The following is a 22,553-nucleotide window of genomic DNA, read 5'->3' as shown; positions in this document are numbered from 1 at the left end:
AGCTTCCTAGTGCTGCTCCTCACCACACTGACTGTAGCTCACGATCACGTTTTCTCAGCATGTTTCAACATGTAATCGCACTGGCCTATATACAGTAACTTGGCTGTCTTGAAGCTTTAATCCCAGCCATTGTAAGAGCGCCGATTGAATTGCAGGCTAAAAATAGGCTGTATCCAGACATGCTGTGTGCTATCTGTCTTGGCAGTTTGCTGCTAATATGACATAATTAAAAGTTGACAAAGGCAGCAGGCAGAATGCTGTTCAGTGACTTCTAGGATTTTGTGCTTGACCAGGGTGTTTTCTTAGCTTGGTGAATTTGACTAGTATGCTCACACCTCAAGCAAGTGGCCTACTTTATTAAATTCTCTGGTGGTTCTGCTAGGCTGCTGAAAGAGTGCCTTTGCCTTAAAACCATTCTGTAGATTGATGTTACTTCTGCGGGGAAGCTGCTGGTAATAGGCCATAGCATTTGGAAATCATTACAGCTAGGTGTGATCGGAGTGACAAAAAGTAGATTAGATATATTTTTCAGTGAGGTGTAAGCTGAGCTATATTTACTTCCTTTATGTTGTTATGGTTTGTCACTGGTATTCCAGCAAATGCTTCAGGAAGATGCATGCAGCTGGCGAGGAGAGAATAGCTTGCTATCTCACTAGTAGTCATCAGCCAGTGTTATTTTAAGAAACCTCAAGGGAGATTGATTAAAACTGTACTCTCGTGTTCTTCATCCACCAAATTAGGTTCCTTGAAATAAAAGCTGTAATCTAAATCTCTGAGATAATTAAGCACCAACTCATAAAATATACTTTGGAGAATTAATCAAATGGAAGGAAAAAAGAAAAACGCCTCAATGAATTCTTCAGAAGGAACTGGCATGTGATAGATGCTGGAAAGCAATCCTTTTCTGTGTTTTTAATGCTAAGATCAAGAAAAGTACAATCAAGGCAAAATGAACTACAAATAATTACCATAACAATATTATTTCTAGAATTGTTCTATATGCATATGAAGAGGAACTTAAAGCAGTTTTATACCTACCTCTGTCTTCTAGCGTTGATTATTTGTCCATTTCATCTAAGTAAAGTCAATACTGAAATGTGTCCTGTAGGTGTGTCCTTCAATATTGAAGTTGAACTTGTTCCTGTGTGTTACTTTTTAACAGGTTGTGTGTTTGACTACTAAAAAAGAAATGTGACTGATCTAATGTTCTATTTTCATGTGGCTACTAATAATTATTATGGTTTCAGTTATTTCTGAAGCCAAAATCCCAACAGAACTGAAGGTTCTGGAAATCTGAGTGTCACATTTGCTGTTGCAGAAGAACTTTTAGTGGCTTGATTGTGAAGGTGTTACTGCTGAGCTGTGACCTGAGCGGTGCTCAAGGTCCACCTTTATGAACTGCAAAAGGAAATGGAAAAAGCTATTTACTTGGTCAGATACAATTGAAACTAATTACAGTAGTTAGTTCCCTTTTGCTGGGGAGAAGGGAGGTGAATGCAAATCCACAGCCACAGAGTGTTTATACAAATACATTTTGGTGTTTGGGCAATTAGGATTCCCTGTGTAGCAAAGCAATGTTTGTCATCTCGCATTCTTCCTGCCTTCCCCTTGCTGTTTGTTTGGTGTTTTTTTTTTTGTTTTTTTTTTTTTTCCCCTCAATATCACAGCCTGTGCTGTAACAGAAGGTGCAAGCTCAGTTTACAAGTTGAGGTGGTTGGCAGGTCAGTCTGAGACAGCCTCGTCTAGGAGACAAATTTTTGCCCTTGAGAATAACTTCTGAGTTCCTCTTGCTTGACTGAGGCCGTGTTGATGGATGTTTTCTGCAGTGGGACAACTGTCTCAAGTGTACCCAGTGCCTGCTGCTGTCGTTACTTACTGTAGGCAACAGTGGAAGGAAACTGTCCCAGGAAGAGGGCCATTTTTGCACTGGGTGGTGTAAAGCTGACTTGTAGGTTTCTGAAGTCTAAGCGAAGAGCTTCTGTTAAAATGGAGCAGAATTAAAGATTTGAAGCTCCCATGTGCAGGGGACAGGTCTCAAAAGGAAGAAACAAACAACCCTTCTTACGTAGACAAGGTCTGACTTGCCCAAAGATGCATTAGTACCTTTGTGGCGGAATGGGGAATGCAAAATAAATGTCCAGTCTCTTTCCTGTGCTAACTCTTGGATATTGACTATTCCTTCTTCCCAGAAACACGAGAGGATTTGGAGCCAAAGGCTTGTGCTACTTGGGCGCAGGAGTGGGTGGACAGAGGAGAAAGGCATTTGGGATTCCTGGAGAAGTGCTTTAGCTGAATGCTTCCTAATGGCAAAATGGTGTGACATTTAAATACCCATGTTGCTGCTTGCAGATTTTGAGAGTTAACACTTTGTTTATGTGGTTCTCCTGTGGGTATTATATTGTGCCCTTAGCTCCTAAAGCTATGCAAAACAAAGTACCAAACTGATGAGCAAGCCTTTATTGCGTATGGCACCTTGTTTTGACCTTGTCAGTAAGAAAATAGGGTCATACCTCTCTTGTGCCTGAATTGTAATATAACTATTCATATTACCATCTTTCACTTACAGAAGCTTGAAGAATTTAAGGTTAATGAGGTATGCCTCTTGCTTTGAACAAAAAATATTAAGTCTTCCCAGCTTCAGTGGAATAAGCTGTATACCTGAGCTAGTCCCTGTGAAAACTCTCACAATTCACAAATGAAGTGGTATCCAGCTATTTTACTAGTCCGGGGGAACAACGATGCTTGTATCTCAGTCTCATCAGTATCATAGTGGCAAGTGTTTAAATTTGCTGTGAGGAAAAAGTGTCATGTTAATATATCCCAGATGAAACACATTTAAGTTGTTAAGATTTTAATACACTAGTTCAATGTGGTAAAAATGACTGGTTAGTGCAATAAAACTGTATCTGGATGGACTCTTTTTTTTTTTTTTTTTTTCCCCCCAAGTGTAAACCTCACACGCTACAGGTCAGAGGAGGCATTTTTCTTGGAAGTATGGCCTTGAAGTGCAGCTCAGCTAGCCTTTCAGAATGTCTTTATCCAAGAACTTTTGTTTTATGGTGGAAAACAGCTTATGGAGTAAGTTTCTGTGGTAAAACTATTCATGTGTAAATTATAAAAAATGTTTTATTATTCAAAACAATGTGCTTCTTTCAAACATAAATACTATTTGATTACTGAACAGGTGCTTAGGTGCCTTTTCAGCACAGCTGACATACATCATGTATCCTACTTCTTGTGACTTCATATTTGTATCACCTGTTACTCCCTCCTTAGTGTGCCTTGATCATGCTGTCAAATTATTCAATATATATAAGATTAATCTCCTTCTGTTTTTTACTTGTCTATTGAATTCAATAGTTCTTGCACTTTCTTCTTTTTCTTGGAAAAAATACATCCTACTTGGTATTGGAGTGTGTTTTTTGTCAAGAGACATTATTTAGGCTTGTGTAGCAGTCAGCCAGCAGCTGCTGAAGTCTTTGCATAGAATTTGTTGCATTTCTTTTATTATTGTTCTAGGCTTGGAAGCAAAAGAAATGCTGCTCCCTCTTAGATAAGGGGATACCCAAGACTATAGAGCTATGTGAAGCCTGACATATTTAAGAGTAACTCAGCACAGTGGTTTGTGCATCAAAAGTGCTCTCAGCACAAATTTAACAATATACAGTAATGAATATAGATTCCTTTCTCTTAGCATCCTGTTGAGGTTTTGGCAACCACTATACAGTTTCCAACCAAAGAAGGGTCAGCTTGTTATCATGACATCATTATTTAGTAGGCAGGGCTCTGACCTTTCAGGGGTGGAAATTACTGAATTACTTGTGTCTGCTCTTTGGAAGATGATCATAGTGTACCAGAATGGTTTATGACTTCGGAAAGGAACCTCTTGAATATTTTGTGCTAAATGTACCACTGTTCTCAAATGTAACGTGTCATCTGAAACTGAATTCCAGCGAAGACCATGGTGGGAGGGAAGCCTGGATTAGCCCCTGAGAATCTGCAGGCCCACGTGTTACGGTTACATTATATGCTGAGGGGCTCGTATGCCCTTCTGCCAGATGACCCTGTGTGCACTAAAGCTGTGTAATCTTTGTTGTTGTGTGTTTTCAGTTCAGTGTCTGACCAAACTGGGTGGCTGAGGGCAGGGTTCTGTCACTGCACTGGGGCTGTTGCCTTTGCTTAGTGAGGAACCCAGCTCCTGTAGCTCATGCTGCCACTCATGTGCATGAATCTTTAAAATCTAGACCATCTTAGTAGAGTCAGGTTAAAAAAAAGTACTGCTCATGTCAAATGACTGAAAACTTCAGTCCACTGATGCTTTACGACTTCGGAGTCATTGTAGATCTCACTTGTGGTGGTGGTCTGATCTCTAACTCCCTTCTGTAAGGACTGACAGGCAGTCATTGGGAAACCATATCAGGTGTTTTGGTTTAAATTCAAACTAATAACATGAAGCTCGAGTAAAATTAAAAAAAAAAAATGTAGGTGTGATTTAGAGTGATGTGGCTATATTCTGGGGTGCATCAGGCACAACACTGCTAGCTGGTTGAGGGAAGGGATCACCTGAATCTGCTCTGCACTGGCGTTGCCTCACCTTGAGCACTGTGTAGTTTTGGGCACCACAGTATAAGACGGACATTATTATTTAATTAAAAATATTAGAGAGTGTCCAAAGGAGAGCTATGAAGATAGTGAAGGGACTGGAGGGGAAGTTGTGTGAGGAGCGGCTGAGGTCCCTTGGTTTGCTCAGCCCTGAGCAGAGCAGGCCGAGGGGAGGCCTCATGGCGGCCTGCAGCTCCCTCATGAGGGGAGCAGAGGGGCAGGCGCTGAGCTCTGCTCTCTGGGGACAGCGACAGGACTCGAGGGAACGGCATGGAGCTGGGACAGGGGAGGGTCAGGCTGGGGGTTAGGGAAAGGGTCTGCATCCAGAGGGTGGTTGGGCACTGGGACAGGCTTCCCAGGGACATTGTCATGGCACCGAGCCTGCTGGAGTTCAAGAAGCGTTTGGACAATGCTCTCAGACACATGGTCTGATCTTTGGGTAGACCTGTATGGAGCCAGGAGTTGGGCTTGATGACCTTTGTGGGTTCCTTCCAACCTAGGGTATTCTGTGATTTTACACCCTTCTCCTGAGGGATATTTCCTTATTGGGAGTGGTATTGTTTAATGTTTTTATTAATGATATTGACAGTGGGATTGAGTGCACCCTCAGGAGTGCTGAAGATGACACCAAGCTGAAGTGCCAAGCTGGCACTTCAGAGGGATGGGATGCCATCCAGAGGGACCTTGATGGGCCTGAGAGGTGGGACCACATGAACCTCATGAAGTTCAACAAGGCCAAGTGCAAGGTGCTGCACCTGGGTGGGGACAATCCCAGACATGGATACAGACTGAGGGGATGAATGGATTGGGAGCAGCCCCAAGGAGAAGAACTTGGGGGTAGTAGTAGATGAGAAATTGGACATGAGTATTTAGTGTGTGCTTACAGCCCAGAAACCCAGCTGTATCCTGGCCTGCATCAAAAGGAGCATGACCAGCAGGCTGAAGGAGGTGATTGTTCCCCTTTACATCCAGATCTATTATTTCCTATGAGGCTGGTAAGGCACTGGCACAGGTTTCCCAGGGAAGCTGTGGATGTCCCGTCCCTGGAGGTGTTCAAGGCCAGGCTGGATGGGGCCTTGGGCAACCTGGTCTGGTGGGAGGTGTCCCTGCCTATTGCAGAAGGGTTGGAACAACATGGTCTTTAAGGTTACTTCCAACCCAAACTGTTCTGTGACTCTGTATTGCCTTCTCTTTGGAGAACAGTGGTCGGCTGTGCATTTATAGCCTGGCTTTATTTCTCGCAGTCTGATGGCAGCCAAACAGAGATTGAGGTGGTTGCTGCCCCAGTCTCTGCACAGAGAGTCTTGGGTGAGACTTGAGTCTCAAAGGTTCCTTTTAGGAAAGGGACCAGCTGTTTCAGTACACCCTAACCTCAGCTTTTCTGGCATTTTGGGTGGATGTGGTCACAGACCCATCTTTTTAGGTTGAGCATAGGAAAGAGGTAGGAGGAAGGAGGAAGACAGAGACCAGCCAAGGTCCTGGAACTTAGGATCTGGTGCCTCTGTGGCCAAGATTTCAACCACTGTATGTAGGAGGTTAGTTGGATGGTTTATTTATTTTTGGTTGTTTTTGTTTTGTTTTTCTTCCTTGGTCTAAACAGGAAAACCAGGATTGCCAAAGCTAATTGCAAGGAGCCTGACACTGAAGTTAAGAGACACTAGACAAGCTTAAATAGTCATGTGCTTGCAACATAGCTGGATTTTGTATGGCACGCTGAACATGGAGTTTTATGGTTCCCCTCCAGTGTAAGGACAAGGTTACTGTTTATATAACAATTGAAAAGTATAGCAGAAATTGACTGCAGCTCTGTACTGCAGGCTGTTTACAATCCCCTGACTATTCAATAAGTCACTTCTAAAGAAGAACCATGTTTATTCACTACTAATCAATATTTTCTTATGGTTCAGGAATTGCTCTCAGGACAAATGAACTGTGCCTATGAACTTTTTAGGGGTTGGCATATTTAGGTCCAATTACTCCTTGGTGCAATTTCTTATTATAAATGTCATGTCTAACTGAAAAAGGGGAGTAAAAGAAATTTTTATTCATATATTAAAAAGATTTGATGCCCCTATAAACATCAAAGCAAGAAGTTTAGTGCAACTCAAGGTATAACATACTTAGTCCTTTTTTTTTTTTTTTTTTAATGGTATCTATCACTCTGCTACAGATCATCTTCACTGAACATGGTCAGGCTAAATGAGAGCTAATTGAGACGAGAACAAACTGCCTCCAAAGCTAAACAAAACTAACACACTGTAAGCAAGTCTGTGTGAAGCAGATTGCCAGGGTTACTCTGAGTGGAGGCAATGAAGACAACCGTGTCCAGATTTGTGGAGGAGCTGGGCTTATGGTGAGAATGTGAAGTCTGTGTGTAACTGTGCTTATGACATGGTCCCTCTCTTACTCCAGAGGGGCAGGATGCTTTTTTGTTTGTTTGCTTGCTTCCTGCAAATCAGGGCCTTGATTTCTTGTGCTGCTGAGGAAGAATGGTCTAAAATAAGCAAGACAAAGCTGCAAAAAGTAGTGGTATCCTTTTCTTAGATGGGTATGAGAGCCTTTTCTCAGGTCTGAAGTAGAAATAAGATACCTTGTTGGCCTGGATGCTGGGCACACTTGCTGATAGTTTAACTGGATCATGTTAACACACTAAACAATTAGAGAAGATGGCTGATAACTGTGGTGCAGAGACAATGTTAGCAAAGGTAGTTGGCTCCTGTATTGGTGGAAAGACATCAGTTGTTGCCTGTAAGGCACTGGGAAGCTACCTGTTGATGGGGAGATGCATACTGGGGACATGACATATTGGCTACTGAAAAATCATGATCGGGGTTATGCATTTTAGCACTTAATGATGTCAGGACCCATAAAACACTCCATAAATCCACAGCAAAACTGTCTGCTCAAAGTAGTCATTTCCAAGTCATTTTATATAAAGGAAAACAAGCCCTCATTTTGACCTACCTCATCTAATTGCAAATGGAGATCATGCAGTTTTTAATTATGTTATTTCTGACAAATTTTGTCTTCATTGGTGTGCCAAGTAAGAATAAAGAACGTGCAAGGTACAAGGACTAGGAAGACTTACTTGCTGTTCACTCTGCCAAATGATCCTAAAGCCAGCTGCAATGGGTACAGTTTGCAGCCGTAATATTGGATACATTTATAATAAACCCATATGGAGATTACTGGGGGGAGAGAGAATATTCATGGCTCTCGTGTAGGAAAAATAAGTTTGGACTCAGAGATACCTGAGACATCTGGAAGGGCCGTGAGTTTCCTGGTGAAAAACCTTCTCAGTGAAACATCTGGGGCTTATTTCTCTGCCTAAACCAAATAACCTGAAAACTGTTTGAAGCATGTATTTAAACTTAAAAGCTAGCAGGATGTTTTTTTTCTACCAATGAATGCTTTAGGGAAAATAAAAAAGAAAAGAAAAAATACTACTGATGTAAAATTTAAAGTATCATTTAAAAAAAAAAAGGTAGGAATGGCTTTCTGTGTGCATAGTTGCTCTTTACGCTGCAGCATTGCTCAGAAAATGTTTCCTGATTTTTTTGTGGAGAGGAAAAGTATATTTTTAATTTCTTACTTTGAACTTTTCTTCACGCATGACAAAAAGGCACATTCCTCTTCTGTTTTAGGATGACTGAGTCAGCTATTCCTTGCCTGGCCAAGCTGAACGACCATAGCTGTTGTTTGCGTTTTAGCTGGACTTCACAATGGCTTTTGGATCATCAGAAACATCCTACTACTCAGGTTGTCAGCAGTTTTCCCATCTGTGAATCTTTTCTGGTTCCTGAGTGGTTTTTTTTTCCCCCTTTTGGATGACAGCTGGCAAGGTCTTAAGCATTGCCACTCGCTTTATTAAGTTGTGGTTTGGTTGGTGGGTTTTCTCTTGTTTTGTTTTTGTGGTTTGGGGAACAAGAGCTCAGTGGGAGCAAGCGCAGGCACTGGTAGCATGCATCCGCATGGCGTGGGGGTGCTGTGGGTGCCTACATCTGCTGCAGCCCAGTGCAGCCCCTAAGTGCCTGCAGAGTTCCTGAACTTGTTCCTCTTTTGCTGATGGCCTCCTGAGTGCATCCTCAATATCTGGTCCTTTTAAATAGAGCGGAGCTAGCTTTCTTTGCAACAGGGGAGGAGGATTCGGGCGCTGAAAGCCTCCCCAGACAAAGGTTTGGGCTGCCCTGCATGCTGAAAGGACCTGTTTCTTATTTCCCCGGCACGCGGCTGGAGCAGATGACATCATCCCGTTGGAGCTGATAGAGTTACACCGGTGTATAAATCCTGAGATTAGCGTGGTACCAAAGACCTTCATGCTTTGCACACTGCTATTGTTCTTATGCTTTTTTTTGGTTTTACAGAACTGTTCAAGAGTTTTGCATCTGTCCTCTTGCTGTGTAGTGTAAGACAGCTTAACCAAGCTAAGCTACTCTTCCCTCTTAAAGGACTGCTTTTAAATTAATTGGCAAACAAAAGTACCATGAATAAAACACAGCTTTGTGCATCATGTTTCAGAGTTTTTGATTGTAGCTGGCTCATGCTAGTGTGTGTGAGCTATTTGAGACACTTTCCTGTAGTGAATGGAACTGGAAGGATGAGCAGCTACAGCTCTGAGGTAAAGAAAGCTCAGCTAGATTTTGAGTTGTAACAGAGTTAAGCTCATACTGACAATAAACTAGTTCTTGATGTAATTCTTAGTGAAATCAATACCAAAGAGAGACTAATAGCTGTTCTTTTTTTACTTGACTGTGTTATTTATTTGTGTTTTAGGATCATATTTTTTTTTTATTAAAACAGCAAAGAGAGCATCATGACTATAGAGGGAATACAAAAAGTAAGTAGTGTGGAAGGAAAATGTATTTTATTCATTATCATTAACTAACACGGTGCTTTATCTAGCATAAAGCAGTATATAATTACCCTTTCTTCTTACATGAGAATTGTACTTCTGGTTTCAGACTTCTGAGAATGCAGCAAGTACCAAAAGGCCTTGCTTAGAGAGGAGGAAGGATCTTGCGATGAATGCCCTGATCTAAGGATTGGGGAAACATTTGCTCTTTCTGAATGTGCCAAAATCTTGCTCTGTGTCTGTGGGCTAACCACTTCAGGATTGGTTCAACTCTAAGTGTGACTCTTCACACTGTTTAAAAATTACTCGTAACTTTTGATCCAAACTGCAAGGACTGGGCATGTTTCTCCATGTGAAAAGCTTCACTCTTCTCTGCTTTTAATATTGAAGATGTCTTCTCTAAATAGTTAACAAACTGACTGCTTTATAACCACCTTTGCATTTTCATTCAGCTCTGAAGCATAAATCAGTGTTTATTGCAGCTTTTTTTTTTTATTTTGCCAAAGAACAGCCCTCCATCACAGCTGGGAAATCCCTGGTTTTATATGGTGTGAGTGTAGCGTTTCTGCACCTTCTGGGAAGTAACTGAGCAGCAAGTTCATACAGCTTCAGGATGCTTGTGTGCATGATACGATATTCCAAGTGACTGTGCTACAGGTAGCTGTGAGGAACACTTGAACTCAACCAAAGGGTTATCAAGGCTTATCTGTGGAACAGAATGTTTCCTCAAATAATTTGGGATTAGAGAGGTTTGTACAGTCTAGGTATACTCCTAAATAACATTTTCCCCAATCAACTTAGGTGTCTCTAAAATAATTTTGACAGCTTAGTCCTCAAAAGATGTCCACAGAGTCTCCTCTGTCCTTACTATTTTCTATTTTTATTTTTATTTTTTTTACTATTTAGTTACTATTTTTTAGAAATTTGTTCTTCCATAATACATTGGCTTTGGTGACAAGTCAATATCAGGCATTTCCAACCAGGTGCTCCTGGGCTGTTTCAGGAGCTTGCTGCTCAGTTGTGTTGCAGGGAAAGCCTTGTCAGGACTTGGATGTTCAGTGGTCTGTGTCAAAAGGAACCACAGGAAGGCTGTTGCAAGTGAAGGACAGTGGAGTAGGGTATGGAGATGCAGCTGGGCTTTAAAGCTGAGAAGTGCCAAGGCCTTGGCTAATGACAGCATTTATGTACATAAAGCTGCTGTGTGTGTTTGGTCTTGTATGAATAAGTAGAAATTCTCAGCATCTCTTCTGAAGGCAAATAGGTTTGGAATCAACCAGCCAGACATGTGCAAGCTTAATTCATTAAGGACTGCAAAAAATAAAACCTCTTCAGTCTTAGTGGGTTTGACCAATATTACCTATTAAAGTTACTATTACTGTGTTTTATTTTGGTCATTCAAATGTTTAAAAAAAACCTAGAAGTTGAGAGCAGGCACTGGAGTCAAGGACCCCATGAATATTCATTTATAGGAGCTTTCATGCTTATAACAAAGTGCAGGCATGTTCTGGTTCTCTTGTGCATAGGAAAAAAAGTGGTAACTATGGCAGTGATCTCTTACAGTAGCTGTACCAGATGGTTCAGAGGGATATTTGAGCACTACCATAATGGATAAACTCAAATAATAGGTATTGGATGCTTGTTGTCTTGAAGCATACATGTTTTATATGCTCTTAATTATGAAGTAGTTTTCTAATTTCTAGAAGCATTTAATTGCATTTGATCTCTAAGCTTTGAACTCTAATTATGAGCTTTATTGGCCCATTTTGTACTGTATTTAAGTCTCACTTTTAACTAGTTTCATAGTTTTTCATTAATTTATTCCTTTGTTCTGTAAAAGTCTGAGCATAATGGACTTTTTTTTTTTTTTTTTTTTTTTTTTTAGCTTTTCAGTACCATCATCCTCTCAGCTTTTTCTGAGCTATCTCAGTTGTTTTGTTCTCTTACGGCATGGACTAGTCCTCACTGATACCACTTAGAGCTTGTTCACTTCTAGGGAAAATAGATCAGGAGTTGTTGCTGAAGCCATTTGTATTTAGCTATGTTCTCTGTATGCCTTTTGAAACAGGACGGTCAGAGTGTAAATGAGGGATGAATACTTGATATATGTCTGGTGATAATACTACACTCATCATTTCCTTACAGAGTTGTATTTTGCTTGTAAGTGGGTTTGAGTGTGCGGTTTTCTGTTTGAGTATTGTTAAGTCGTGCTCCTGATGAATGCCAAAGTTCTCTTTTGTTTTCCTATTCTGGTCCAGGCAACTCTTTTAAAGCTGGGGCTTGAAACTGCTGCTTGGCAGCTAATCAAACGGAAGGAAAAATGGATGATAAAAAAATAAAATAGGTGAAGCAGAAGTGCCAAATAAATTCTGCTTAAGGGTAAAAAACTTTAGATCCTTTGTGCTTTTATAAATTTGGGAGTAGGAGTTAAAAGAATCAGCAAGGTCCATGATTCTTTACCATTTGTCTACTGCTCTCTATTGAATTTCATTCTCATAAACTTCTTAATCATGGTCTTTTAATGATTTTTACAGTTGATGTTAAAGGTTTTGTGATTCAAAACTTAAGAGTCAGTGTAAGTATCAGAAAGAGTTGATGACAGTAGTCATTAGAGCAGTTGTTAATAGACAAAATCTTTCACCTAAACCTCCAAGATTCAGGTTGTGTCTGAAAAATGGTTCCGTTGACAAGTGCGTGATGTTTTCTTCAGTGATCCTGCCATGCTTTATTTTTTTTCTTTCACATTTCCGTATTTTTTTTCCCTTGGTGTTAATGTGTTTAACACAATGCATTTTCCCTGTACGTTAACCCAAGGGGTTGTGCTTTTTTTTTTTTTTTTTTAAATAGCTAACCAGAATCCTCCAAGTCAAATTTTGACTATAACGAAGGATAGTTTACCCCGGGCTTCCTGTTTCCACTAGTGACTCTCTTTGACTATCGTTAACTCTAAATCTCCCCTGCTTTCACTCTGAAATGTGTAAATTTTGCCAGGACTGCTGTCAGGTCCTCTCTCACTTAAGCTGTCTCGTTTCCCCCCAAACCTCCCTGCTCCAGGTTTCCAAATGGCCTGATGTCTTGTCTCTTCTTTCCCTGTTTTCCTTACTTTTGACTTCTCATTGAGGAGGAATTAACGATGCAAACACCCTGTTCTCTCAAATACTGGTTTGAAGCAGAGCTGATCTCAGGACTGATGTTCCAGCTGCCCTATATATGAAAGGGTGCAGATGTGGGTCGCGTGGTTGTGAACACAGAACGTTTGTGGGGTTTTGGTGTCTTGCTTTTTGTGGTATGCTGTCTACTAGGTGCTTAGCCACTTCATTGATGAAACCACTGCTAAAGATGGATTGCAATTCACTGCTTACTGCGTCCTTGTTGCGCCTCTGTAAACTATGCAGGTGGTGGTGTGGCAGTCCAGTATTTTAGATTTGTGGTAAGGTAGTGAGCAATCCATAGTGTACCACATGCAAATAGAGTAGCAGAGGTGGAAGTGCTAGCATGCAGCCTGTGTCTTCAGCTGCAAACTGGAGGGTGCTGGGAGACAGCTTGTTCGTAGGGACATGCATTAAAATAAAAGGCTGCAAATCCTCGATTTGTTCTGTGACATCACTTAAAACATATTTCTTAAATATGACATATTTCACAGTTTGTAGTTCAATAAGTACAGAAAAAGTGGTTTGAAGATTTGTCAGGAGTTCAGTGCAATTTTTGCTTCCTTGGACTGCGCCTTATCTTTAAAAGAACGATTTCTGTGGTTTCCTACACACACAAGTTTGAACAAAAGATTCCTCAGATGATAAACTCCATTGAAGCTAATCCTTTCCCTCCTCCTCTCCCTTTTCTTGACCTATCTGCTGCTTAGAGATTATTTCCATTTCCCTGGATACCTTCACAGTAATTCCAACCAAATGGTAATGAGAGCATGTCAGCTGTAGGCATCCCCTGTGTACCAGCCAAAAAGCGGTATAGGCTTCCAAATAAAGGCTCCTGTTCTTATGGCTGCTCTCCTTTTTGTTTGGCTGAAAACATACTTAACCACGAAGGCCAGAAGAGCTAGCTCTTTGTGTTCGTAGTGAGGAAAAGCTGAACAAGGATGGGGAAAAGCAATGGAAAAATCGAGGTGCCAAAAAGTTAATGAGCAGATGCAGAGGTTAGCTTTTTAGCATCATTGTATGTTCATTATCTTTACCGTGAGAAAACTAGAAAATGCAGTAGGTTTTTCTGGCTTGAAAAGCTGGAGAGATTTTTGGTCTAAACAATTTCACTTTGAGCTGTGCTGTTGGCTGTTTGGTTCGTGTGTTGTCTCTAATTTAACTTAAAATGATTAAATTAGGCGGGGGAGGAACGTGCGTCAGTTCTCATGCAGAACGAAATTTTGCGTGGTTCTTATGCAGAATCTCAATTATTTCTAATGTCTTCTGGTTTCTTTGTTCGTACGAAACATTTCAGTAGCCCCCATCTCTAGGTGAATTTAATTTGCTTTCTTGTTCCGTGCTTGTTGACATTTTGAGCCCTCGCACGCTTCCCAGCAATGCTCATGTGGCTACTGATGGAAGCCCTGGTGTCTTGTTTGGAAGCAGATACTCCAGTAAACTCTGAACAGCTCCCTGTAGAGCACTGTGTTAAAAGGGGTCACAACGTGAAAGCTCTGGCGAGTCAGGGGCATAATCCACTGCCTAGGAACTGCAACAGGTACGCATCCGTGCGTTACGCTTTCACTGCGATGCCTTGCCTGTGTTTGAGACCCCCGAAATAGCACAGCTCCAGAATTTTGAACTCTGAACTTCCTTTTGTTATTCTTAAGTCAAACCCATAATATTAATGTAACAGCTTTCAGTGTTTGTTTTCAGTTTCTTTGTTATTTCAGCAGAGTATTTGTATTGGCAGCGTGTTGTTGCAGTGGCTCTCTAGGATCTCACGTGGCATTAATGTTTCGCTTTGTGCGCTGTCGTACCTGACCCCAGCAGTACTCGGTGGCGTCAGCCAGGCCTGAGAGAAAAGCTGCTGTTTCAGACCAGGACTACAGGCTACATATGAAATACCAACATATTTTCATCTTGGAGTAGTAGTTCCTTTCAAAGGAATTGTGCTCTGACTGCCCTATGCCTGGTCATGCAAACCTGCAGCCTGTACTTTGTGTAGGTGCCATCGATGAAACTGTGTGTAAGCTCTTCAACATGCACAGGGGCTGTGGAGCAGTTTGACATTAGTGTGCTAAAAAATAAACCAAAGGTGCATTAGCATTAATAGTTATTCCTACGAACTATGCTAATTGCTCCTGAGGTGCCACAACACTGGAGAATGCTGTTATGCCCGCTAAATTAGTTGAAAAGGTCAGTGGTCTAGCAAACAAGTTTCTTTCCCTATCCTTGAAATGGGTATGGAGGAGTGAGTTTGGTAGGGTTTGGAAACTGTGCTGGATTTTGGGAGAAGAGCCTTCTTCAGAAGTAGCCATCTGTACAGAGCCTGTGGCTGAGCTTAACTTGAAAACTCTGACCTCTTGGAAGTATGGGCTTTAAAATAAATTAAGTACATGGAGAAGAAAACACAAAACTATTAAAAAAAAAAAAAGTATGGTGGGGGGTAAGAAGTTTAAAGCTTTGTTTTAAGCAATTGCAGTGGCGTTGCTGAGAGCATTGAGATTTTTAGATCAAGATTCAGCGATTGTATGCTGTTTTGGGTGTCTGTCAGACTGGAAGATGAGAGTAGTTTTTAGCATACACCATTCATTTTGAGTGCTGACATCTGGCTTACAGATTACTTGCTCTTATTTCATCCCATCGATGTCAAGCTTTGTACCTGAGATGGATCATGCAGCATCACTCCTGAGCTGGATGCTTTGGTCTCTCTTTTGTTATATTACCTCATGACTGGCATGTGCATGTCCGTGGCATTCCTACTCTTACAAGAAGGAAGGAATCGAGGCCCTTGGCCAGAGGGTAGATGATAGCAGTTCTGAAGACAGGTAGGTGGGTTGCATGTGGGATGCGTTCAGACCACCCCCTTGTTTCGTTTCTCTGTAAGAACTAACAGAGACAGTGATGCTGTTATGTTTTAAGAGGCTAGCAATGTGCAAATGCAGAAAACTTATGTCTGGTGATCCATACTAAAACTTCAAAAGCATTAAAATGTGATGCCATCTGAATAGAACATGGTCGTTTTCCATTTGAAGCTCAGCTGTGGGTGAGAGTATTAAATATTGATTTGCACCATTTTGGTTTCTGCAGTTTTCTTAGGAATACATAATATGTTTGGTAAGCAGGCAGAGCTGTTTTTTTTTTTTTTTTTTCACGTTTTTGCTGAGTAGAAATTGTTTGTTTGTTTTTAATTTAATTAAAAAAAAAAAAAGTAGGGGTAAAGGGATGAGACGGCAAAGCAGAGGGAAAGCTAGCATTTGTAGGCCTTGGTAACAGGATTGCCATCCCAGTAGAAGCAGCTGAACCGGAAAGGAGCACCTTTTAAAACTGTGTAGCTGGAATGTGCAAATGTGTAAAGCTTGTGAACTGTAAAGCAAAACAAGGCTTTGGATTTAAAAATGGAAAACTGAGTGTAAAGGGACTGTTTTTATTGTCAACCATTCCACCTATTCTGCAAAGCATCCTGTAGGTGAGTAAGGAGCACGCCAACACTAATAGGAACAATTACCACCAAATGATGTTTAAATGAAAGATGAGCTAAGACATTTGAGTAAGATAAGGATTTTCCGAGTCTGTGCCAGAAGCTAGAACTGAAGAGGGATTTTATTTCTACAGCTCGTACTGGATTATTCCAACTTTTTTTTTTCTTTAAGGCATTTCCTTTCCCCCTCATTCTGGAAACAACAAAATGAGCAAAATAATCTGCCCAGTAACTTTAGCTAGAAACGTGGTGAATCTGATGTAGTTCCAGCTGGTGGCTGAGGAGCCGAGCAGTTTTGATAACTTGTGTGGTAACACTGGAAAATAAATTTATCCTTTGAACTCATAACGTAGGCCTCTTCACACTGTGAATGGGACTTGATTGCTATCTGAACTGGATCTCTGAGTGGTGCCTACATTTATTTAAATGGAAGATAAAATCAAGAAGGTGTTAGGAACTGTCTTTGCACACGCTTGCTGTTGACTTGTCAAAGCCTTATGGTTTGGGAGACGCGAGCAGCCACTTGGTCAAAATCTGAGTGGATTCTCGGGGTGAGGGAAGAGCAGCTCCCCGAGACTGGTTGTTGAAAAATGCACTGATGTGGTCTCTGAACAAACAGTGAAGAAAAGCTTTTCTAATGGTTTGTGGTTTTGCTGTTGTGATTTCTGAAAAGCAGGGAAGGGTACATGTGGCATTTCCACTGCCCTTAACCTTTTCCAGCCTATATTGCCTTGGGACGGGGGTTAAAACAAGACGAAGGAAGGGAAGCCCACCTGGGACATCTGCTAATCTTGCAGAGCCCTGTGGAGGAAGAGAAAGCAGACTTCCAGAAGTTTCTCTTGGCACAGTACGGTGCACGTTGCCTCTGTGTTGAGGCATTTACCCGCAGGCTTCTTGATCAAGATGGCCGGTGCGTGCGGGGGGTGCTTGTGAGGCAGACCCTGGCGCTCGGCCTACGCGTGGCCTGCTTCACGCGCCTGTGCTCCCCTCTTGTGGCCGCCAACACCTCGCTTTCAGTGTTTCTCTTGGATCATGAGGAGTAGATGAAAACAACAACTGAACTCTGGCTTTTCTTTATTTTCATTCAACCAGTTCCTCTTGTAGGGTCTGAAGGCAGCAGTAGTCACTTACTGGCATTGTGTGACTGGTGGATGGTTGTCTTGCTGTGCTGCTGCTTTTTTTGTTTGCTTTTGTTTGCCCTTACAATAACTTGTTCCTTAAGCTGTGAAATCTAGTGATCACAGAACGGTTTGGGTTGGAAAGGACCCTAAGGACCATCTCGTTCCACCTCCCCCCAGACTAGGTTGCCCAAAGCCCCATCCAGCCTGGCCTTGAACACCTCCAGGGATAGAGCATCCACAGCTTCTCTGGGCAGCCTGTGCCAGTGCTTCACCACCCTCTGGGTGAAGAATTTCCTTCTAACATCTAATCTAAATCCATGAACTGGCGAGCCTTCCTGTTGCACAACAAGGACTTCTTTATGATTTTCTCGTCAATGAAGAGAAATGGGTGTTATCCCTTCCTTCAGGTTACTGTGTAAAACAAAGCGAAAGTCATTGCCTGTGTACTGTCATCAAACTAATTTGAGTCCTGTGAGGTTCAGTGGCTGTGCAATGCAAATGACTTTGGCCCCATGGGCTGAGGGACTAGACAAAACTGACTGAATTTGGTTCCCTGTGGAAGATAGTGACCGACTGAGCTTCTGTGCTGGGTTCTTTGTTTCCTGGTGGCCCATAAGGAGCACTTGCAAGAGATGCTGGCTTGACATTGCCCTGCCCGTGTGATTTCATGGGGAAAGTGGGTAACGTTTGGGCTCATGGGGACTCCCAAGGGCAGGACAAAGGAGCTCAGCAGGGCTGACCTCGCTATGCCTGCTCCTGGCCAGGACTGAGGGCAGGACACCTCTCCTCGGGTATGGTGTGCTGAAGCTTCCCTCTGGCAGCGTTAAATGGCAGCAGATGAGGGATTAGTAAACACTGGTTTTAAGTGTTCTGGTATTTTAACAGTTTAATCAGTTTGTTTGCTTTTGCTTAATTATTTGTGTTCAGTGTAACTATAAGCTTGTAGTAGTGTAACTGTTGCTCATACTCTTATGGTCTTACTATGTTCTTCCTGTTTCTTTTTCTTACATTTCCCTGATATAATTATCTGTGGGAAAACTCTATTTCAGGGTTATTTAAAGAATTTCTAATTGTGGTGATGACTCACTGGGGCATCGATACCATTTCTTCTGCTGAAACTATCATTCTGTTTCAATTCTTTGTTTAAAAGCTTTTGAGTACTTTTGTGGAAACGATTAAAAGACGACAAACTTTTATGATGCACAAAATAGAAATTGTAAATGTCACCTTGACTACTTTGTTGTTATATTACATAAAATTTTGGCTCTTCTGGGCAACATACAGGTGTGATGGAAAAAATGATTAATGATTTGAAAGGACTGGCAAGAGAGATTCTAGAAAAATTGCTTTTTATGTTTATGAAAAAAAATTGCAGCAGTAGTATTAACAAGTTGAGCAGTTCAACAACAACAAAATGCTCATCTGAGTTTTGGGACCAGTAGGGAATATTGAAAAGTCAAAAAGAATAGTAAAGAATAAAGTGAAATAAACAGAAATAACTTCTAAAAAGTTGAATAGCCATCTTGTTCATGGTTATGGAAAACAGCTCTATTAAATATTTTTGAAAGACTCTTTATAGATTCTGCCTTTTGATCATTGTCGGAGAAGATGCGTGCTAATAAAGATTTTTAACGTGCATTGTGATCAATGGGAAGAGCACGTCTGAAATGAGCTGGATAGAAGCTGTCTGCGAGGGTCTCCAGAGACAGGAAGAAGTGATGCGTGTTAGATAAACATGGAATTAACACAGAACAGAGGGGGGAGACCTAACATCTTGAATTGCTACTAATAAGCACTAATGAGTGAACATTGGCCAGCCTTTGTGTTGAAAAAGACAGGCGATTTACTAATTAAAAAAAAATCATAAGGTAACAAATCTGTGTGTTCTGTCTATAAAATACAAGTCCTGGTGAAGCTTGAAAGGGAAGATGCGAAGCAGCATAATGACCCTATGTAAGGGTGATTCCAGAGTTTATTGCATTAGTTCTTGCTCCTTTTCAAAGTGTTGTTTTGCTCCTTTTCATGTCTGTGTGTACACAAGCAAGAGAGACTTTTCTGGCAAGATTCACTGTTAAGTAAGGGAAATAAAAGATACAGTAATGGAAGCAATTGCAGTCACTCCTATTAATGGATAAATGGATACTGCGAACAACCCTTTAAAGCCTGGGTGAATGCTATGTTCAGCTGAAACTATGGAGATGAGATGAAAATAGGTAGAATGCACTATTTTCCTTTATCTTATACGCGAAGTACTTCCTGTTCTCATCATGCTTTTTATACGCTAAAGTCAGAAAACATTAGTAAGGCACTGTTCCTTTCCCTAATTGTGCAGTATAATTGGGAATTGTGGGCAAATCTCCTAATCTCCATAGTGACAGCAGAACATTTATCTAATTAGTAGTTTGCCTTTTGGCATTACTTTGAATAAATTAGCATTTCATTTGATATCCTGGGCTACTGGGAAAAAGTTTCCCAGAGCAGTATTTAGTCTTTCTTCTCCAAAGAGTGTATTTTGAATTAGCATAGGTTAATAATATCCTTTGTACCCGGTGAGATGCAGAATAGTAATACTGTTGTAATTCTTAATATCAGGGAGCTGGGCCTGGAGGTGCTTTTCTTTCTTTAATCCCCAGGAGTCAGGGTGAGAACTCATGCTGCATTATTTGGTGTGCTTACTCTTTCACTGAGGGGGAAAAAAGAGAAAAGAGAAAGTGGAACAGGTTCAAACACAGCTTCACCTCTTCCCTCTACCCTTTCCGTTCTCCAGAAAATGAACTTTTTTCTTGCAAGCTGTAAACAGTGCTCAGCACAGTGATGTGGGCTACCTCGAAAGTCATGCTCTATCGGTTGCATGTTAAAAAGTTGCTCTTCTGCAGGATTACCAATGCAGTTAATCCAGAATGACCCTGAGAAGACTTCTGGTGTTTTTTCTTGGACAGGTGATAAACAGGTGGTTCATCTTAGATGGAGTTTCAATTATTTTCTAATGTTAAAAGTGTCATTTCTTTGACTCATTGGCTACTTTGTACCCTTGCTAAGTTCTTCTAAGAACTGGTTTCCACCTGCAACAGCAGGTTGGTATGGTGAGAATTGTTCTTCTCTTCCCAAAGTGGTCTCTGCCGTGGGGCTGTAAGTTCATCCTCCCTCCAAAAGAAGCAACTATGACAGTGGTAGGGTTGAGAGGTATGCAATGGAGCTGTCATCTTGTTTTGCCACAGCCAGAGGGATGAAGTGTCTCCTGTTTGGCAAGTCAACCTGAGGCTGGCTTGTATATCTAGTAATGTGAAACACCTGGGGCTACAATACTGTTGAACGTGAAACTGGTTACAGAAGGACCCCAGCACTGTGACACACCGAGGTCCCCAGCAGCTTTTGTCAGACTGGGCTCCATGATAGCAGCTCCTCTGCTTCTGGGCAGGGTTTCCCAGGGTGTCTGAGGTGGATGGTCACTTCTTCCCTACCAGGAAGGTACGACACCCCGTATTTCCACCTGCCCTTTTTCTTGTTTCCCTGCCTTGGGAAGGGATTTTCTTTGTTTCTTGTGATTTGACACTGGGCCGTCATGGTGAGAGAGAAGTTCATGTTGCTTCTTAGCTCTTCCTTCAGGCTTGTTTAGTTACAAATTATCGTAGTGACCAAGCATTATCTAGTGAACGTGGACTTGGGATTGTGTACAATGTCTAACATCACTCTCTTCTACTTCCAACATATGGTTTGTTTTAGGGAGATTTTGGACCTGGAAAACGGAAAGCCTATGTTAGAGCTATGTCAAAAAATTACTGCTAAAATCTGATGTTCTGAATTTTGTCCTACAGCTTGATGACTGCACTCTACAATTGTCTCACAACGGTACCTATCTGGATTTAGAATCCACTCTAGCAGAACAAAGGGATGAGTTGGAAGGCTTCCAGGAGGATGCTGGGTAAGTCAATGTTTGCTACATTTTGATTAATAAGCATACTTGTCCCAGAAGCATTGAGGTTTTGGGAGCTTTTGTGGTTGACGTGGTGCATTCAGGTCAACGTAGGAACAGAAAATGTAAAATTCTTTCCTTAGTAAGCACATGAGCCCCTTCCCCCCCTTCTGTAATTAAGAATTTTTTGACTTCTCCATCTATGTTCACTTATGCGATCTTCTTTTAGAGAAATGGTACTACAAGAAATCTGTGAGGAAGACTATTGCGACTAGTCTAATCCATATTATAGCTCTTTGGGGTTGGTTAGTTCTGGGAGCTCAGAGGTACCAACCTGTATCATAACAGCCAGAGTAGAAGAATACATTGAAGTTGTGCTCTTGAAATTACAGACTCAATTTCTTTGTGCCTTGAAATTTAAGTCCTTGTTACATATTCTTGAAGAAAAAACTTGCATTGGCTTCTTTTCCACTCTGACTCACAGTGTGTGGGATTTTCTGTGGTGATGGTAGTGTTTTTTGATGATCATTGTGTTGCCTTTTTTTTTTTCTTTCTTGAATTGCTGGCATACATTTGATGCTATAACACAGCTTTCCATAAACTATCTGTGGTGAGAATTGTGAAAACAGAAGGATGTTTTCTGGGCCTTCAGGTGACTGTCTTGCTCCAAATGTAAAATGAAGAGACAGTCTAAAGCTATTTTAGCTTTGTTTGTTGCTATATTGGACTGGGTAGTTGTTATTAATTGCATGGGTGCGTTTTGGCATAGACTTGGTGCATGTGAGTAATGTAGCTGTGCCAGAAGGAAATTAACTGCATTCTTAATTGGTCAGGGCTTGTTAACGTTAGGAGGTGTAGCCCTTTTGCTTTTACTGTTTCCTCTACCTTTTGTGGTAGCTGTCATGCCTCTGATGAATACAAATACGAATTCCTAAAACTTGAAACTGTGCTTCTGATGATTATTTTATATGGAGAAGATTTTTAAATAATGTTACAGATGTCTTTCACACATACCAGTTTTGGGCATGTTTTTATAACTATTGGAAGACAAAGAAATGGTTCAAAATGAAAGCAGTTACAAAGAATGTTGCTCAACAGATAAGAGTAGCCAATAAAGCTGAACTGAGCATCGCTTCCTGTTCAGTAGGAGCGTGAAGTATAGAAGTTGATCTAGTCATCAGTTTACAGCAATTTTTATCACTGCATAAAAGAATGAGAAGTACTTATTCCCTGCTAACTTGATAATAAGTTAAAATCAAGTAAAGATAGACAGTCTTCTGATGGCTGTTTACAATGCTGTAGTAACTTTGTATGCATGAATGAGTTGTCACCTCACATTTCTTTTTCCTTTCCACTGATGTCTCCACGATAATTCTGGTAATTTTAACTCCATTGCCTTTGATACCCCACAGTGTCATCACTGAGCAATTTGGCAAGCCAGAGGCCAGTTGGT

At 41.2% G+C, this 22,553-nt stretch overlaps 1 protein-coding gene across 13 annotated transcripts in view; it reads left to right on the top strand.

The window, feature by feature from the left end:
- Nucleotides 1–22,553, top strand: part of FHOD3 (formin homology 2 domain containing 3) — a 382,905-nt gene that overhangs the window by 10,506 nt on the left and 349,846 nt on the right. For all 13 annotated transcript variants that reach the window (XM_027451788.3, XM_027451784.3, XM_027451783.3 and 10 more), the window contains exon 2: nt 21,003–21,109. In XM_027451788.3, coding sequence (XP_027307589.2) covers nt 21,003–21,109 — 107 coding nt within the window. The remainder of the gene's footprint in view (nt 1–21,002; nt 21,110–22,553) is intronic.

This window comes from Anas platyrhynchos, chromosome 2 (assembly GCF_047663525.1).
Source record: "Anas platyrhynchos isolate ZD024472 breed Pekin duck chromosome 2, IASCAAS_PekinDuck_T2T, whole genome shotgun sequence".
NCBI classification, from domain to species: domain Eukaryota; kingdom Metazoa; phylum Chordata; class Aves; order Anseriformes; family Anatidae; genus Anas; species Anas platyrhynchos.
This window is presented reverse-complemented; position numbering and strand designations above follow the sequence as displayed.